Source organism: Sapajus apella, unplaced genomic scaffold (genome assembly GCF_009761245.1).
Source record: "Sapajus apella isolate SASKATOON/1434 unplaced genomic scaffold, GSC_monkey_1.0 scaffold23, whole genome shotgun sequence".
Taxonomy (NCBI): Eukaryota; Metazoa; Chordata; class Mammalia; order Primates; family Cebidae; genus Sapajus; species Sapajus apella.
The window spans coordinates 6282840-6303220 of NW_022436963.1; the positions used below are offsets into that span (position 1 = coordinate 6282840).

The following is a 20381-nucleotide window of genomic DNA, read 5'->3' on the forward strand; positions in this document are numbered from 1 at the left end:
AGGACAATGAAGTTTCTTTATAAAATTAAACTTATTCAACTGAAAGAATGTCCCTTAATCCTGAAGCTGTGTCTTCAGGTTCTTTGACAAAATGCCAGGTTGGGCTGCAGAGCATCCGTCAGTCTCTCCAGACCTCCTCCTGGCCCCCAGATGCCCCCCTGTACGGAACACAGCAGTGGCCCCTCTGCTCTGGGCTGCGACTCTAGGGTCTGCCAAGGGAAAGACACTCACAGGAAATGGAGAGAGGGCAGGGGAGTCGGGCTGTGTGTTCACCCCTGGGTCCTCTGGGACTGGCTGCACCCCATCTAAAGCCACATAAGTCTTCTTCTCTCTGGGCTCCAGCACCTGCTTCTCCCTTTGGCCCTTCATGTGGACAGGTGGGAACACCCTGCTGTTTCTAGCTTCAGAACGCTGCAGCATTTCCTGTTGTTTCCTACACCCTACCCAGGCCTTTCCAGGAGCCTCTTTACTAAACCCTCCTTAATTTGCCAGCTCGAGTATACCGTGTGCTTCCTGCTGCGGCCCTGACTGATACGAAGGTAAGAATACATAGAAGGTTTGTCTTTCACAGTCATTACTCTGCCAGGAAGGAAAGAGAAAGAAGAAAGGAAATATGGAAGAATGCAAAGAAAAGGAAAGGAGGGAGGAAGGAAGGAAGAAAGAGTCGGAAAAAGAAAAGGGAAAAATGAGAGACCCTCTATCAGTTGATTTATTTATCTATCTATCTGTCTATCTCCCATTGTAGTGGTAGTGGAGAATTCCCATATTCCCTTCTAATAAACTCTCCTTCTGCTCAAGTGATTAAGAATTGTTATCTGTTGCTGACAACCAGAGCAGCCTGACTCATCCAACCATGAATCCCAAAGTCTGGAAGCCACTGCTGGGTGTGGCTCTGACCCCTACTGTCAAGGAGCTCACAGTCTGACGCCACCACCACTGCCCTGTCACCCCTCCTTCGTAAAACTTTAGTCCTCTTAGCCTCCCCTTCATCCCCAGAGGGGTCTGTACCCATTCCTCAGGTCTTCTTACATGAACCTTTGAGTCTGGTCTCCCCACTAGGTTGCAGAAATATCTTGAGATGTCTGCTCTTCTGCACTCTAAGTAACATGAAGACACTGATGAAACTGTGTTTTGTTCAGCTTTGTATATCCAGGGCCTGGCAAGGTACCTGGCAAAGGAGGTGGAATGACAAATGATGAGAGAAAACCCACATATAGGAAATCAAGCACACAATGAAACTATGTTATCTAGCACCAAGGTTGAAAGTACTGATGAGAAGGAGAATTTGGGAAAGGACCTGGTGTCTCGCTGTGCACTGGGTAGCTAGGGAAGCCTGCAGGGAGTTGTCTTGCAGCCTGTAACTTTGAGGCCACAGTCCAGCACACCTGGGAGCGGCAGAAGACCCTTCAGATACCTGCATGGGTGACTTTTCACTGTGTGTGACTGGAACCCTTCCTCCCTTCCTTTTTCCTCCCACCTTTCCCTCCCTCCCTCCTGTCCTTCTTCCCTCACACGGCATTTGTCTGTGGAACACCTACCATGTGACAGACGCTCTATGAGATGCCAAAGATCTAGTGATAATGTAGATAACATTGTCCCTTTATTTGGCATTTTCTTTCTCATAGAGAAGATACGGTTTTTTAAAGTTCATAAACAAACTGATAAATAAGACATACTACATATTTTGGATAAGCTCTCCAAAAGAAACAGCAAACAGAAAGTAGGGAGAGGTACCTGCATTAGTTAGATGGTCAGGGAGACCCTTTCTTAAGGATGATGAGTTTTGCTTGTTGGTTGGTTTTTTGTTTCTGAGGCAGAGTTTCACTTTGTTGCCCAGGCTGGAGTACAGTGGCAAGATCTCAGCTCACTGCAACCTCCGCCTCCTGGGTTCAAGCAGCTCTCGTGCTTCAGCCTCCTGAGTACCTGGGATTACAGGCCCCACCACCATGCCTGGCTGACTTTTTGTATTTTAGCAGAAGCAGGGTTTCACCATGTTGTCCAGGCTGGTCTGGAACTCCTGAGCTCAGGCAAGCTGCCCATCTCAGCCTCCCAAAGTGCCAGGATTACAAACCTGAGCCACCGCGCCCAGCCAGGATGATGTTTTCAGTGGAGTCCAGGGGATGAGAAAAACTGTGGAGACTGGTCCAGGCTGAAGGAACAGTGTGTGCGAGACCCTGAGGTATGGGAATGGTGACTATACTGGGTTCTGGAATCTGTTCATAGATTTCAGCCAGATTTTCAAAGAAGGGAAGGTGACCCAGGTTTTGTTGACAAATTCCTCTTTGAGGCTGCCTGTCTTGAAGTAGTTGCTGATACTGCCCCGTTTCCTCCACTTTGCCTTGACCATGCCTGTGCATGCAAGCATGGCTCATACCTGCTAGCACCGAGGTAAAGGCTTTCTCTGGCTTCTGCAGTCCCTTCTTCCCAGGCATGCAGCAGACCAGACATGGCGAGGAATTAGCCCCTCTGAGTCAAAGACTGCCCCTCTGAGGTGGGGTGTCTCTGAGGTGTGTGTTTTACACTGGCTCCCAGAGTTCCCTGATGGGATTACCCCACAGTTGCCCACAGTGGTAACACGCTTGCACCTTGTGTTGGCTGCCCTCCCATCTCTGAATCACGTTGCCATGTCCCTGCGGGTATTTCCTGGGAATCCCTGTAAATAAAAACTTTGCACTTGAATCCTGTTCTCAGGGACATTTTCTGAGAGAATTCAAGCCAAGACACCAGCAGGCTGATATGTCTCTGCAAAAATTGATTTGCTGTAGACTAGAGCTTCGAATGCAGTTTTGAGTGCGCTCACATAGGCTTTTACGTTAACACCACAGCATTGGGCGTGCTTCCCATTCTATTTCAGGCTCCCGAGCATGTATTCCTTACACACCAGTCTGCTCGGGGAATCCATGTTTGCTTTTAGGGGTACCAAGGAGCCTTGGCTTTATGTTATTAATAATTGAGAGTAGGCACTTTAAGGAAATTTGATTTAGAGATAGGATTTTCAGCTGCTTTCTTATTTGAAGAAAGGATTTGATGAGGAAAAGGCTTTCCTTTTCACAGGACACACTCTGACCTTTGTTCTACTAGATTAATTTCATATCTAGAATGCCCTATCTTGGATGATGAATTAGCAATAAAAACCTCATCAAAATGTAATTACAGGCGAAGTGTTGAATAATGATCTCTTAAAAATTCCTATAGATTTGTCTGCACCTCCTTCCCCTTGTGGGGGAAATGAGCCTCAGCTGCTAGCTACTAGCCCCAGCTCAGGAATGCAGACCCTAGCCCTATTGCAAGGCTGGGATGTGAGTGCTGGCTTCCATCATTGCCTAGTGTCATCTGATTGATCAATTGCTTTTCTCCATGTGATGCACATCTTTATATAATTTAAAGGACCATCTCAATGGGGGTAGGAATACACAGGAAGTGGGAGCTCAAGGCAGAATGAAACCCTCTCCTCTGCCATCTGTGGCAGCCTGCTGTGGGGAGAGAGTTATTAATTAAAATGTTAACTGCCCAGACAATAGCAGGCAGAACAGCTTGGAGAAAGCCTGAGAATCAGGCACCGCGTTAGAGCTTTCATAACTGCGAATTCCAGGAAAGTTTGCTCCTCCTTAAAATAGGAAACAGAGCCATCCGCCTCTAATAGGAGACTTGAGTGGGCTGTGTAAGTGATGTTAGGCTTTCCCAAGGAACCCATCTTGTTTGTCTCCCGGGGTGGGGGCGGGGGGGTTGGACTTAACTGAGTGATAACCTTGCCTTACACTCACTCTGTTTCTGTTTCGGGCCCTGTAAAACCCTACAGCTGGATCTGACAGCAGACTATTCAAATAATCCCAACTGGGTAAATGCCCGCATTCATTTGAATAACTGAAGAATTCAATCATTTGAATGCCAATGATTATTCCTTTGGGAGTTTACATTTTAGAAAGACCTTCCATCTGAATCCCCATGAGAGCATTAAATTGCTATCTAATTAGCAGTCCCAAATTATATATATTTAAAAGATAATTAAAGGTTTGAAGGCTGTTGGAATAACTGGTTATACATTTAAATGAATCACTAGAAATTTGTTAGTAATGTGTGGAGTTTTCTTTTATTTCTTGCTTTCCTCTTTGAAGTTCAGTAGACCCAACCTCACGGGGTTAAGTCTGGTAGCAGTAAGATAAAGGCAGATGTTTTTAATTACTGCAGCTCAAACCTCCAAATAATTATAAGCAGCTGTCATTTTTACATAATCCTAAATGATAAGACCCAAAGAATGCAAATAAAAATGTTGAGACCATGGGCTTTTTGGCACAGGATTTAATCCCTATCACACCACTGCACTGACCATTGTACTTCATGGAGGAATGTGCTGTAAACCATTATACCCTTAGGTGAACTTTCATAATTATGTGATAGGCACATCTATTTTCAAACACACCTCCCAGGTGCCATTTCCGTGTTCTCTGGGGAGGCTTACTAGGCAAGGGGAAATACTAATGCATTTGGAATTTTGAGGCAAGAAGGGGGTTTGGCTAAGCCAGGCAAAGCGTTTGCTGAAAGGTTTTCTCAGCCTCACTTGTCTGTTTCTCCTAGAGATGGGGACTACCCTGTGCATGCGTCAATGGCCCCCTCCCTCCATTATGTAGCATGATAGGATTGTCCCTGGTAGCATTTCTTTGTCCTGTTGCTGGGGTTTTCATTGGCTCAGCCACTTCCGTGTGCCAGCTAACCAAGGACAGAAATCCCAAATGACAGACTGACCTGCCAGCTCCAACCCAGGAGGCTGAGGGCTTAGATCTCAAATTCCAAGCTTTTGATGCCTGTCTCTTCCTGGAAGGGCAGGGCCCTCTTGAGGAGCAAGTCAAGGGGACATTTACTACAGTCACAAGGGCTTCTCTCCTTTGGATCCAATGACTATGATACCAAAGTCCACAAAATCAAGGTAGACAGTTCACCCTAGACAGAGCTGAAGCCCAAATCTGCAAGAGACAAATCTAGAACATCAGCTGGAAAGTAGGTGCGTCCGTGCACGTGCACACACACGTACACACACACACACACTCCAAATTAGATCAGCAGCCCAAGGACCCCTCTGCTAAGGAATTCTCAAGATGGATTTAAATTGGGACTGGGACCTGGCTTGGCAGAAATGTGGCCCAGCGAAGAGGATCACCCAGTGAGCTAAGCTGGATCCCTTGGGAATGGGGAATAGAAACACATGAAAGAGGAGAGGAATCAGACCACGGGTTTATTTGGAACATGTAGAAGCTGACAGACATCACGGAGTATTATTACCTCTCCACGGTGAAAAAATGCAGAGATTTTAGAAATGTATCCTGAATATTAGAACCTGTTAAAATATTCTGATTCTTCCAAATACCAAAGGGCCTCTCCTGGAGTTTCTAAGTTTCTAGCTGCACTCTAGGAAGAAGATCTAGTAGTAACTGGGAGAGGCTGGGACTTTTATCTGACTCCCAGGATTGCTGCAGGTTTTCATGAACAGAGGGTTGGACTCCCATATTAATGAAGCCCATGTTTCTCCAGGCTCAAATACAAATATAAATATATGTTTGTATATATTTAAAGGAAAGATTCATTTGATCATTAATGATTTGAAATTCAGCTCTGCTCAGTATGGAATTCTAGAGACCTGGTTAATGGTGACTATAGGTCACCTTGCTGTCATCCCCTTCCTGTGTCCTCAGGATGCACCTCAGTTAGTCACTAGGCAGCGATCTCAGTTCCAGACCTGGAGGCTCACTAGCGCCTGTTTCTCTATGGAGCAGAGCAGTCTCTGAGGTCAGATTCTAGGGCTGAAATTTAGCCAAGCTACTTAAGCTTCCTAACCTCAGCTTCCTTCACTGCAAAATGAGAACAAAAAATAGTGCCTACTGCATGAGACTGTGATGATTAAATGAGATAAGGGTTCACAGCACTTCTAGAACAGGCCCAAAACATAGGTCCTTGTTACACATGTGTTTGTGAAATGAATACATAAACTAATTTGTTCATTCACTCTGTCCACTCATTCATCACATATTCGTGGGAACCTATTCCTTGCCAGGCGCTGTCCTAGGCATTTGGTCCAATGATGAACATGGTGCTTAGGACCTAGTGTGGGACACAGGCAAGTAAGCTGATGATTTGTAGTACAGCATGATGGCTGTGGAAATAGGGCCGCCACGTGAGGCTGAGGAGAGTATGGGAAGGACTCGACCCCGCCCAGCCTGGCCAGGTCAGGACAGACTTCCAAGAGGAGGGGTTAGCGGGAATTGACCACGACTCTAAGTTGAAGTGAATTCAGAGCACATGGGGTGGCATGTGCAGAGGCCTGGAGGCAAGAATGATGATAACATTTTTAGCAGCCAGCTCAGTCCAGCTGGGGAGTAGAGTGAGAGGCGGGGTGTAGCAAGAGAGAGTCCAGAACAGCGAGCAGAGGCCAAGGGACAGGGACTTGGGAAACTCTGGGCTGTTAGGCGCTATCATCTAGGGCATGAGGAGCTATGAGGGTTCCAGCCCAAGCAGTGACATGATCTGATTTGGGATTGTGAAAGAATCGCTCTGGCTGGACCCTGGAGAATGGATCGGAAGAGTTAGAGTACAGGCAGGGAGACTGCTTAGGGGACGCGTGCTTATATCAAGGGCAGAGCTCTCACAGTGGCTGACACTAAGCTGATGGCAATTCCAAGAGATATTTAGAAGATAGAAGCAATGGACATGGTAGCTTGATGGGCCCTGCTTGCTTTGCTGGCTCACTGCCACTTTGTCTGATTATACTCACCCATTCCAGCTCTTGCCCGTGTTTCCATGGTCACAGGCAAATATAAGACCCAGAGAACTCAGCCTTGCAGGGGACATTTGGCCATCCTGAGTCATGAATCACATCACAACTCTCTTGGGTTTATTTAGACCAGCATGCATCCAGAAACATTTTTAAAAAGACATGTCACTATAATTGAGAATCACACACACAAAAAAACCCTCAAAACTGAATATTTTGCTGGGTCACCTGTGCAGTGGAGTGGACGGACTGATGATGGACGAGAACCTGCTCAGCTTGGTAGTCGGAACATGGCTAGGGCTTAGAGCATATGTGTACAAAGTGGCCACATGCACGTTTATGCTGCAAAGCATGGTATCCCCAGAGAGGTACAGAACAAGGACCACCCCAGGTGAGAAAGGAGAGAGACTCAGCTGGAAGGATCTGGGAAATTTCTTTCATGAAAAAGGTGGCCACAAAAATGGAGCCCTTCATGTCCTTTCTTCCTTCATAAGCATCTTCAACAGTTTTTGGCAGGAAAAGCAAAACAAAATAAAGTGATGATGCCAAGCATCTCCCTAAATAAAATTACACACACACACACACACACACACACACACACACACACACACACACGTCTGATGAAGGCTCAGGATTCTGACGTTGGTTGTTGGTTGATGCTATTACAGGCATAAATCAGGTAATGGCAGTTGGCTTGGAAGAAAGGATTTCTTTCCCTCTTGCCTCCATCCCTCTATTAACTTCACTTGCAAATTCATTGCCAGCTTCCTGCCCTGATTGTCATTTAGCATAAAAACCTGAAGTTGAAGGCTCTCTCTGTTCCTTAGCCACCTCTGAGATGGCGAGACTAGAGCTGACTCCCCAGGGACTAAGTTAGGGAGAAGCATTGGAAATGGGGTGACAGGATATGAGTCAATGGGCCCGAACTACTGACCACAGTAGGAAAACCAGCAAGAGTGAGAGCTCCCTCTTCCGTGATGGTTAGCTGCAGCATCTTTCGAAAGCTAACGTTTTGTAGCGTTGATGGATACGACTTTGAGATTTGACTTGAGTGAATAAGGAAAGTCAATGTTTTTGTAGTTTCAAAACTAAAATCAATTTGTTGTTCCTAATTGTACCTCATATTCAAAACAGTCTGACGGTTCCACATACTCAAGAGTCTTTTGATATGGTCAACTACTCAAAGGAATAATGCCAAAGAAAGTAATGTAAAATATTTAAAAGGTTATCTGCCAATCATGGCCAACATGGTGAAACCTGTCTCTACTAAAATACAAAAATAAATAAAAAATTAACCGGGCTAGTGGTGGCACGCACTTGTAGTCCCAGCTACTTGGGAGGCTGAGGCAGGGGAATTGCTTGAACCCGGGAGGCTGAGGTTGTAGTGAGCCGATATTGCTCCACTGCACTCCAGCGTGGCGACAGAGCAAGACTGCATCTCAAAAGACAAAAAAAGTTACCTGCCAAATGTCACAGACACACTTTCAAATTATAGAGGTCTTATTTTTAACCATGGATAGTATCTTCTAATGACACAGCAGTATCTGAAAACTTTTATGAACCTAGCTTTGGAATAAGGCATACACCCGTGCTCAGGAACTCAGTGCAGCTTTGTCTGAAACTTTGAAATTTATTCCAAGGCTGTCTTGCGTCTAACTTTTGTCGAGGAGACTTTAGAGAGGGTTTTTAAGTGCTCAAACTCGTCAGAGCAGATGCCCCCAGGTGCCCACATGAATCTTAATTTTGCATGCCCTTCTGTGTGTGTTCCTTCTTCTCTGCTGAGGGGCATTCTTTCCTCAGCGTCACTTCTTTACCTACAGCAGAGGTCTGGAATTGCCACTCTCCCTCCCTGCTTTCAGAGTGCCCTGTTCTCTGTCCCATTGCTGGCACAAAAGGTTCCTCCCAGCTCAACTACTCAGCACTGTTTTGATTTTTATGTCTAGCTTGCTGTTACAAGACCAACCGGCTTTTTGAGAATGGGAGCTTAAATCCAGCCTCGGTGTGGTGAGCTGCTGGACCTATAAAACGGGGGTGGGCTAAGCCGCCTCCTCCCCACACACAGTGCTGTGTGTGACTCATGGCTACCCAGAGGACACTGATTAAGATAAAGGTCATTTAGGTTTTCAAAGCAGCCTGTTAATTGTTGTTTTTTAAAACAATACCAAAGCTGTTTTAGTTTTACAGCGATCAAAAGGATTTTGTAATCATACTAAGAGAGCACATACAACTTTTCATCTTTGAGACACTTAAAAACATTAATTAATAAGAGCACAGTACCTTTTAGAAAAAGGAAAGGGCTTGTTGTCTTGACATGCCCTGTTGCCTCCTTCCCACCTTCCTGCTGGTTTTCGACACACCCTCATGGCCCTTTTTCCCTGCGGTATATCTGGGCTTCTCATCTTTCCGTGACACGTAAGATTGCAACTCCGAATACAGGCTTATTGGCATTTTTCTCTTGGCATAATGTCTATGTCATCCCGTTGGGCATCTTGTCTAGAGAAGTCTGGCCTATCTCGGAGTCACACAACCAAAAGGCCAGCACCATTTTGGTGGAAATCTGAGCTGAAATGATATCCTCCCATACCACATGGATTCCCTGAGGCCCTGAGATGGATGTTGGTGAAATTAAATAAGATATTGCAAGTTGGGCATTAGCATATCACTTAACTCACTGCAGCCACTCAGTTTATTGTAGGCGTTCTTTTTTTTTTTTTTTTTTTCTGAGACAGAGTCTCAATCGCCCTGGCTGGAGTGCAGTGGTGTGATCTCAGCTCACTGCAACCTCTGCCTCCCGGGTTCAAGCGATTTTTTTTGCCTCAAGATCCTGAATAGCTGGGACTGCAGGCACATACCATTGTGCTCAGCTAATTTTTGTATTTTTTGGCGGAGATGGGGTTTTGCCATGTTGGCCAGGCTAGTCTTGAACTCTAGATCTGCCTCAGCCTCCCAAAATGCTGGAATTACAGGGGTGAGCCACTGTGCTTGGCCTAGGTATTTTTAATCTGACACTGATTATCCTTTCTCTGGCCACCAAGCTCAGTTTCAGGGTAGGCCAAATGAGTCAGCTGGTAACAGAGACATGACCGGCTAATGGCATTTGACTTCCAATGTGATTCTGTGACCATTAATGGGTCTTCTGTGTCCAGTCCCGTCAGCAGTTGCCATCCGAACCAAGGACCTGCATTACCCAGGAGAAGAGCTCCTCAGGGGAGGCAGTGCCAAGGGCTGATGACAACCAGACTGCAGGTTCAGAAACGAGGCTGGGCCAGCTCCACCGTGATGCCACTGCCTGTCAGCCACATCACCACATGACCCGCCCTTCCTGGGTGCTGCATTTTCCCATCTCAGAAGCAGTTACCCCTCACCTGGCGTTGTGAGAATGAAACAAGACACATACCACTCTTAGCACAGAGCCTGGCACCAGAAACATTCACCCTCATGACGAATGATGGGAAGTGAGGGGGAGACTGCCCAGCAGGGGAATCATCGCTTTTTTATTCTTTTCTAAAGGCAGTCACGTGGAAGGCAGAACAGATTAGTTGCTACATTTTATCAATTTCTTGTTAGAGAAACAATGAACTTTGAAAGGTGAAAACAGTAACTGATTCAAAGTACTTTTACCCTTTGGGAAAGAGAGCAGAATGGCAGGTGCCAACCGCCATGTGGTGTTAGTAAGGGCAATATACTTTTCACTTCGTATACTTTTCATTATTTTCCAAATTTTCAACAATGGCTATTATTTCATGGATAAGGGGCTGGGGGAAAATAAGGAAACAGCAAATGCTCAAAGTGCTTAGATTGTGACTTCGTGTCTGTCACCACCCCAATCCCGCTACTGATCCCTAAGGGAGCAGGGGCTGACAGAGGCCACTGGGACTGCCTTTTCCTGGGGCCACCTCCTCTGGGTCTGTCACAGCCAGAGGCCTTGATGTGCAGCTGGCAACATGGAATCAAAGGGGAGAAGACCCTCACTCTGCCACAACCCCCCTGGCCTTTGCCTTGACCTTGAGATGAATCAGCACTGAGTCGGGTCCAACAGCCTCCTTAAAGGAATAGGGCTATTTATAAACAAGATACTGTTATGAACCCCGTTACCTGTGAAGGAACTTCCTCCCTGGGGGTGAGCTGCATGGGACAGGGACTGCTGCATCTCATCAGTCAGTATCAGCAGTTGTTAGTACTGGCCGAATGGGCATGTCTTCAGGCCGTATTTATTAAGACACACGATGTGCTGGGCTCCTTGCTAAGCCATGTTTATACCCATTTGCTTCTCAGTGCAGCCCTGTAAGCTGAGTGCCCATACCTCCATCTTAATGGATGAGGAAAATGAGGCACAGAAAGGTGCACACCTAGACCCAGACCACACAGTGTGTAGAACTGATTAGAATCAGAGTCTGACTCCAGAGTCCTGGCTTTAAGCACTCTCCTGAATGGGTTCCCTTGATGAAGCCTGATTCACTGGTAATGAATTGTGATCAACAGCATGAGACTGGCAGCTTATTCTCCCTGGGTGATTCTTCCATGCTCCCCAAGGCTTGCCCAGGCCTGGCACAGAGCCTGAGAAATGTTAGGTATTTTGGGATGTGTAGATGAACAAATGAGTGAATGAGAGAAAGAATAGATGAGTGAGTGAAGGAATGAAGTGCCCTGTGGCCATTGGTCCTGATCTCTTGCATACGGAGGAGTAAGGCTGATTACATCCATCCTCCTGAAACGGTCCCTGAGCCTTGGGCAAAAGAGAAGACACAGGGCTTTGGAGGAAATGGCAAAGCTCTTTGTCAGCTGAGGACTGTGACTGCCTAGGAGAGAAACATCTGCCCCAGATAATTGCTGGCTCTCAGCCCTCGGCCATACCCCGTGTCCAGATGGCATTAGCTTTGGACAAAGTTTATTCCTCTCCACTTGGGGATCTCCCACCCCCATCTCCTTCCTTCCTGTTGGCAGCATGGAGTAGCACATATATGTATCAATTATTAGCACACACAGTATTTGTTCCACAGAGGCTGCATGGGTATGTGTAGCTGATTTCCTCTGGCCTTTCCCAGAAGAACACAGAAAGAATAAAGGTGTTTTGTTTTATTGAAATCAACATGGTCATTGCGTTGGCCCAGCCCACTGTGTTTCCAAAGTTAGTCTGTAGGTAACACAAAAGGGTGCTGGTATCCAGACCATTAAATACGGCCAGGAAAAGGCTCTGTGCTGCAGGCAAGTCCTGGTTCCAGCTTGCTCCTCGATGAGTGCCCTCTTGTCCCATCCTGCTAGGCCAAGCGCTAGTTTGTGTGTTCCCCACATCTGGCCTTTATTTGAAACTCCACCTCAAAGTATTTCATAGCACAGAATATCTTTCCTTATTAAATTCTCCCCCACAGATTTTTTTCATAAAACAGGCACCAAAAACTACAAACCTACCTGTGGCTCTCAAAGTATCTGTTTATAAACCTTTGGAAACTGTTTGCAATTCGTTAATCACATTTTGAAAGGAAGTTACAGATTACAGATACACTAACAAATGCCATACACGATGCTTAGGCCCCGGGAACCAACTCCTCATGCAAAAGAAGAGGGAGTCATGGAGCTAAGGGACCTGGGATTTGTCCCCTTTTAAAACTGCATGGGAGAGGGGAGGTTGGGCGTGGGAGTTGGACATTTGAGAATTTAGTTCTTTTTCTTTCACTCATAGGGGTGAGGGGCCGGAGAAGTAGGCAGAGAGAGCAACTGTACTCAAACACAGTCGTGTATCTTGGAGAGTAGGAGGACATTTCGTAAATCACATGTTCCTCCATAATCATGGAAACACTAATGTTTGTGAATACTTCACATAACATGTACTTAAAAAAGCAGTTCATTTGAAAAGAAAAAGAAAAGGCACTAAATATATACCAGTTGGAATTCTATTCACTACTCAATGCTTAAAATGTAAGCCAGCTTTTTTTAATTACTATTAAAATAAGGTCTTTAAAAGGGAAGGGGGATAAGGTGGAGAGAAAGTATAGACATAGAAAACATCCAAGGATTTCAGGCACAGCCTGATCCAGGTGCACACACCACATTTGCAGGACACTTTTCTTATCTTTTCTCAGCTTTCCCTGAATTGGCTTCATTCCCAGGAAGACCTTCTGTAAGTAGTGGCAGAGATGGCCATGAGCTGTTACAGGTTCCCATCCTGCCACCTTAGCAACACCTCTTCTGGATAAATCCAGGAAAGCATCCCAAATAGAATCTCTTGAGTTTCATTTGAATTGGAATGGGTTATGTACCCACCTCTGAACCAGTGACACCCTAGAGTGATGTGGGCCTCCCTCACTGAGAAGGCCCCATGAAGGATGGTTTTACCTTCACTAGAATTATACTTCCTGGGTGTGGTGCCCAAGGAGTTCCCTACAGGAAAACTGAGGTGATTAGTAGGGGATGGGTGGTGGCAGAATGAAGCATAGGAACCTTCCTAATAGAGTGCCACTCTCTGTCCTTTTAATGTATTACTTAGTAGGGGAAAGGAGGTAGGAGGATTTAGGCTCCGTGTGTTAGAGTTGGCTCATAGCTCTTGGCCTGTTGTATCTATGCAGCAGCCCACTGACTTTTACTTTTCTCACTCAAATTAATCACTCTGATGCATGACTATTTATATTATAAAGGAGCTTATTCATTAATAAAGACCCAAATGAAAAGTGTTTCAAACCCATTTTACATACCTGGCTAAGCAGACATTGTAGACAGTGTTCCAGTGGAAATATCCCTACCCCCTATCTGTATCTTGCCGTGAAATTAGATTACAGAGACTTGCTGGAATATGGTGGCTCACGGGCCAGTGTGATGGCAAGTCTTTCATTCCATCACTCTCTAATCCTTCCAAGTATCTCAAATACCTTTTGGTGAAATGTCCTGCATTTCTTGAGAGATTATAAAAAATGAGTAAAGACATCTGGGAAGGATCAGAAGTCAAGAATTCTCTGCTGATTCCACCTTTGCCAAATGCCATCTAAAAGGACTTGGGCTCCTTAACACAAGTGTGAATTTTTCTGCCAGGAGAGACTTCAGCTCAAACTTGTAAGCTGTACACAGGTAGAGACATATGAATGTGACTGACACCATCGCATTCAACAAACATCTCTTGTCTGCCTATGGTTTGCAGAATGGTGACCAGTGAAGTTATTGAGTGGTCTTCTTCATTTCAGGAAAATGAGGTATTAGCCAATTCTATGAAGTGAGCCTGTGTCTTTCCACAAAATCCATGACTCTCAGGAATATTGCTAGCTGAGTATTAAAAGATTTTTCTGTGTCTGGGAATGTGCTTGCCATTTTACGTACAGTATCTCATTTAATACTCCCAGCTTTTCTTTGCCATGGAGGTACTATTGTTTTTACCCATTTTGCAACTGAGGAAGGAAGCTTGGAGTAGCTGGGTACCTGGCTTAGGATCACACACCCACTGTGATGTGAGTGGCGTAACATGGCAGAGCCACTGCGATCTTCTCTGTGAAAAAAGACACAGGGACACTTTTTTTGAGAATGAAGGAATATTTGTTGCTCTGAAGCTTGTAGTCTTTTTTTAAAAGCTCTTTGACAGTGGTTGAAATAACATGAGGCTTAGACATGAAAATTTAGACAGGGGCTGCTGGTGGGTGAGGTGTCCTCTACTATACTGGCTATGCAATCTTATTTAACTTGTTTAATTTATTTAACATGTTAGAACCTGTTTTCCCAAATGCATTATGGGCAACACATTGGCCTTAAAGAAGCAGAATTAAGAAGGATAAACTACAAGTAAGTCCTTGAGAAAGAATGAAGCACTGCTTAATTGGCTTCATATCTTTAGTGCCTTGTACTTAGTAGGTGTCCAATAAATGTGTATTGAATCAATGAATAAAGAAGCATTTTGAAGTAACCAAAGAAAGAACTTCCTCAAAATAGACAGTTTAGATCCAGCATCAGGCTACCCAAGAAATTACAGAAGTTCTGCCTGTCAAGTTCAGGATCTGGGCTGTGTGAGTTTCTGGGGTGCCTAATAACTCTCAATAATGGTTCTTAGGTCGGAGGTCCAGAACGGCTGTCTGACTCTAAGTCCTCAGGGGGACAGGACAGTCCCTCCCCCACACTCCTCTGCACTAAGGGGCAAGGCACTGTTGCTGCTGACAACTCCCATTGACTTCATTCCTGTTCTTTCTGCTCAGCCCAAGACTGCATCTCACAAGGGCCAGGGCCTCCATGCACACAGGAACTTTCCATAACAGGATCCAACTGCTAATCTGCTATTGTTTACAGCGGCTTCTGAGGGAACCACTTTCCTTCCCCTTCATCTGGAGTGGATCTGATGTCATAAAACTGACCGTGAATGTCTGTTAATTGAAAACCTAAGAATAAGGGATGGGCTCACCGTCAGTCAGGGTGGTAAGAGCCCACTGGCCATAGAAGGCCAGGCACCATCCTAGGTAGTGGTGGGGATGGGAGGGAGACTCTCCAGAGAGATCACAGAGTTCCTGAAATGCACTTGACAGAGAAGAAAAGTGCATTACTTGGACACTTGGCCTTGTTTGGTACCACAGTGGTACAAGATCAATCCCTTCTGGCCCTTCCCACATCACACCGGGGGTTAGTTTACACTTGTCTAGCTCAACATATAGGCTGCGGTTTTCTCCTTCTTGCCCAGTGTGGCCTCAGCACCTGTCACCATAGCAGCTGATCATTTCCAAAATGGCAACCTATGGTTTTGAGGTCTCGAAACACTTAAGACTGACCCTGCATCTTACTTAGAGCCTTCCAGTTAAATCAAAAGATGACCAATCTGGAGAGAAAAGTGAAAAAGAAAGCAGTATACATGTATATATATTTTTCCAGTGTGCCGTTACCCACATCTGATGAACGTGTAAAGGGGTTGCTAATCCTTAGCCTGCAGCAGAGGGCAGACTTTCCTACATTATAAACACCCCACAACCAGCGTGAAAGGCTTCAAGACACAAGAACGTCCAGACACAAGAATGTCCGGCCGATAAAATCGTAGGCTTACAGGGTGACTGACACCAGTGATTTAGGGGCGAAAACCAAGAGCACTTCCCCAGTTATTCATGCGTTCATCAGCTATTCTGGAGAAATGCCCTAACAGCCATTAAATCTGGCTGTGATTCCTAAGCCCCTCATCTACACCAGGTAAAGGAGCCGTGCTTAGTTCAGTACTGCTGCGGCCAGTGTGGCAGCAAAGAGATGGTTCTGTGTGTCTGCAACATGCCACCAGCATGCTGAGCCCAGCCCCAGCTGTGGAGATCCGTGCTTTTCCTTCCTTACCAAGGAGTTTGGGGTAGGTTTGAGACAGAAGGTAGAGGAGGGAGAATTATAAAGTATAGGGGGGCATGGCTAGATTTTTGGTAAATTTTTAAGTAAGAAGCCCTTTCTTGTGTCGTGAATTGAGTTTTAGCAGCTTTGGAATACACACACACACACACACACACACACACCACATTCAATAGGAAGACAACTCTGCTGCTAACTAATCTGCTATCGTTTACAGAATGTACATTGTTTACATGTATACCATCTATGCGTATGTACATATGCACACACCCCACCCCCATTCAAGGGGGGACACATTTTCCTTTGTATCTGGTGTTTTTGGAACCAAGGAGTCTACAAGGTAAACTCATGTCAAGCAAAGCGTTAACTTTTCTACTCCCCCAGCTTGGAGCAAATGTTTAGAGGCACCTGGCCTCGGCTTTCCTGTCGTTAAAGCCCCTAGGACTGTCCCCCTGCTGGGCTTCTCACCCGCATCGATCCACTCCCAAGCCCTGTCCGTGAAACAGGACTTGGGAGGATAAAGATTGCGCTGACTGATGACTTCACGGACTTTTCTTTTTCTTCTTCTTCTTCCCCCTTACTAGTATGAAGAAGGAAAAAAGCGCAGGAAACCTAACTATAGTAGCGTTGACCTCTCTGAGGTGGAGTGGGAAGACCGCGATGATGTGGTAAGTGATTTGCTTTCAGGCCTCGTAGAGATGGAGCTGCACTGTACCCACTTCTGTACCTGGGGGTGATCCCAGGAGTTGGCCAAGAGGCCCACCGAAGGGACACTTGGCCACCAGAGGGGCGTGGAGACAATGGTCCTTTGTAGCATTTGTGGAGTTTTATAACTCTCCAGCCGGTCCAGCAGACCAGTTGCAGACAGGCCAGCCACCCCAGCTGCTTGTGCAGTCTACTAAAACCATCCCCGGACAGACTCTGGCCCCTCTGCAGCTGATGACTCCAGCCTCCTCCCCAGTGCCGTGGATGACACCTGACATCTTCAGTGGAACCTGGCTGGGCAACAGGAGGCTCTGCCCAGTACAAAGTCAGGGTGCCTGCAGGCCAAGCAGGCAGGTTCCTGGGCAGCAAGAATTCGCCTGTCAGGACCTCGTGGGCACAGCTCGTGTTTTCAGAGCGCGGCCGGGGCTCTGCAGGCTCGCTTTCCTCCTGCTCGGTTGGCTGCCCATTTCCTGTACCTTTCCAGCCTTTCATTCTGCTCTAGCCTTGCTGCAGCCACCCCCCATGCTTTTTCCCCGCCCAGATTCAGCCTATGGTGCTCTATCAAAAGCTCTCCTTATGCCCACGACTTAACCCGGTCAAGCCTTCTTGTTACTTCCTCAATAAATCAGATTTGTTAGACACGGCTGCCTTTGTGTGAATCCAGGTGGACTCTCCTTAATTAAATCGTAACTTCCCAGGTGTTTCCATCTGAGTCCCTACTCTTCTCTTTTTCTTAGGGTGTCTCTGTGCCGAAGCCACGTGTCTCTGCCCCACCCTCCTGGATTTGTCTGGGGTCCTTTCTTACGTTCCACTGTTGAGTTAGCATTGTTTCCATCTCCCACTGCATCCTGCTCTTCAAAGGGATGCTGAGGAGAACCATTTGAAAGCCCAGACTGGGTTCTCATGCCTTCCCGAGCATGGGGCCGGCATCACGGCGCTCTCACTCCAGCTCTCCTTCTTGCCACACCCTCTGCACCCTGTCACGTGCTCAGCTAGCATAAATCTCTCGTCTTCATCCTTGCTCATAAAATGTGAGAGCCATAGCTGTTTTAGAAATTTAACCTCTTTTCTTCTTCATCTGCACTAAGTCTACTTAAACCCAAGTTTAGACAAAATAACTTTGCCATTTGATTAAAGCTCCTCCCCCACACACTTTTCCCCGCAAGCCAAAGGGCTGACATAGTGTCAGCTCAATAGTATAGTCAAGTTTTCTATCTTCTTGCTCCTTAAACACTGTCCTGAGGATCTGGGTGGTTCTTAGGATGGTCCTGCACCTCATGTGCCCACCCTGGCTTAGCACAGTGTGAGGAGTGCTGCTCAGGTGTTAGACTCCTGCCAGGTTCAAATCCCACCTTCACTGCTTGCCAGAGGTCTGTCTTGGGTAGGTGAGTATGCCTCTCTAGACCTCAGTTTTATTTTGTGTTCTTTGTTTTATTTTTTCCAAATAAAATGAGTATGATGGCAGTTGTCCCCACTTGATAGAGCTGTTGTGAGGATTAAATGGGTTAATAGATTAAAAAACAGAAAAGTGCTTACACCATTCTGGGGACACAGGGAGCTTTCTAAAGGTGGTAGCCATTGTTAGTGTTCTTTTCACCCTCATTGGTCTTCAGGGGACCCTGTCATGAATGAATGTCCTTTGGACTTACAGTTGCTATGACTCTGGAGGGGACTTTCCATTGCTGTTGTTCTTCTTCCTTCCTCACTTTATGTGTTGCTTTTTGTTGTTTTGCTTGTTTGTGGCCTCACTGAACCTTCTCCCTTTTTGCATCCTACCTGAAGACATGTATGACTCAGCTCACTCCAGGCATCACCTGTGTCCCAGCTGGGTTTCAGTGAGCGAATGTCTCCTTTAGTCATCACAGTTTGGGAACACCTTTTATCTCCGCATCCTACTTCCCTTTCTCGTCGGAGCTGCAGACATCAGATTCTCAGCCTCATGTGCATGTTCTTCACCTCCACGTGAATCCCAGAACTATGTTCTGTCTGTCCAACTTCATCCAACTTCAGAGTTCCCATTTCTCAAGCAGGTCCAATGCTTTTGTTTCACACAGATTGGTCTCTGGTTAGCTCTTCGGTTTGGCTCTCTCATCTTGTTGCCTTGGGAGCATGGTGCATTTGAAATGTGAATTCCTTCTCTATCAACATGTTTGACTTGGGAAAACCCAGACCACCATTTCTCTCCCGGGGATTTGCACGTCCCTAATTGGAGAATTCTGGAATCTACAGAAAGCATCATTGTGAAGTCTGCGCAAAATCTCACATGTCCATGGGCTGGCCTTTGGGGTTTGCACCTGAGTAGCAGAGGACAGGGTTTAGGTCAAAATCTAGGCAAGACCATGTAAGCACAGCCAGCTGAGGAAGAAGCAGCAGAGTCTGCCCGGATGCAGAGAATTTCTTGGAAGGTGAGGTCGACTTCTCTAGGAAGTAGGCTCCTGACTTTAATAACCAGTTATAACTTGCATACTTCCCAAAATGATGTAAGTTCATATCTACTGTTAAAATGCATATAAAATAGACTGGCTAAAATTAAAAGACAAAAATCTTAAACTGTTTAGAGGAGTATGTGCAGGACTTCTGTCCCACTCTGCAGGATGAGTTAGGCATCACATCAGCCATACTGTAAGTAGGGCAGATATTTGGGGAACCCATGTGCCAGCAGGGGACTTTGAGGCATGCGTCGCCTAACCAGTGTAGCTCCCCTCTGGGAAGGGAAAATTATCTTAAAAATAGCATTTATCCTTTGGTTATAAATTCTCAGAGATGGCAGAAGGAATTGAGGTTGATTTGTTTTGTTCCTATTAACTTTCAGTCATTCCCAAGCTTTCCACATTAAACGCGATTATTTCTATTAATATAAAATCTCATATAAATGATAACTGCCATATATTAGCTTTCCTTATACACCAGTACCATTCTAAGTGATATACATGAGTGGACTTATTTATTTCTCACAGTGAACCTATGAAATGGGTGTTTTTGTTACCTCCATTTTACAGGTAAGGAAACGGAGAGAGAGAATGGATGTAATGGCCTAAGGACATCAGTGTGGATTCCAGCTCAGGCAGCCTGGCCCACAGAGCCATGCTCTTGAGTCTTGGATATCCCATGGAGAGAGCCCTTAAGTCGTTAAGTCCAGGAGTCCTTGAAGACTTTATTTCAGTGACTCATAGTATATGGGTTATCCTCCTCTGGGGGTGCAGAAAAGATGGGGAGTGCCTTGCACTTAGTAGCTGCTAAACAGATGTTTGTCTGCATGGTATCATTGTGAGTACTGCCCGTAGATTCTACTTTGAATCTAACTAAGTCTGTTTTCATATGCTGGTTGAATGCTTGCTTGGGAATGACAGACCTGTTTATCCACGGCATCTCCCTTCCTCTTTAATCTGCCAGCTTGTCCATGGTTCCGTGTCATTAGGGGCTTAGAAATGCAGGCTGCCTGTGCACCAGAAAAGGTGAGGCTAATGTTCTAATGTGGACAGTGAGCCACCATTAGGAGGATTAGCTATCACTCCATAACCATACACACAACTTAAGGTGGCCAGTGAATCTCTGGGGAAAGCTTCCTTAATGAGCTCTAACATGGGTGGTCAGATTAACAGGCTAACAATGAAACAAGAAACATGGCTTC

The 20381-nt window shown here is 45.9% G+C and overlaps 1 protein-coding gene across 9 annotated transcripts in view; it reads left to right on the forward strand.

The window, feature by feature from the left end:
* CACNA2D3 (calcium voltage-gated channel auxiliary subunit alpha2delta 3) overlaps window positions 1-20381 on the forward strand; it is a 933834-nt gene that overhangs the window by 711724 nt on the left and 201729 nt on the right. For all 9 annotated transcript variants that reach the window (XR_004272347.1, XR_004272353.1, XR_004272348.1 and 6 more), the window contains one exon: window positions 16630-16713. Coding sequence is in view for 2 of the 9 variants with exons in the window: in XM_032289508.1 (XP_032145399.1) it covers window positions 16630-16713 (84 nt within the window). In the remaining 7 variants the exon portion in view is untranslated. The remainder of the gene's footprint in view (window positions 1-16629; window positions 16714-20381) is intronic.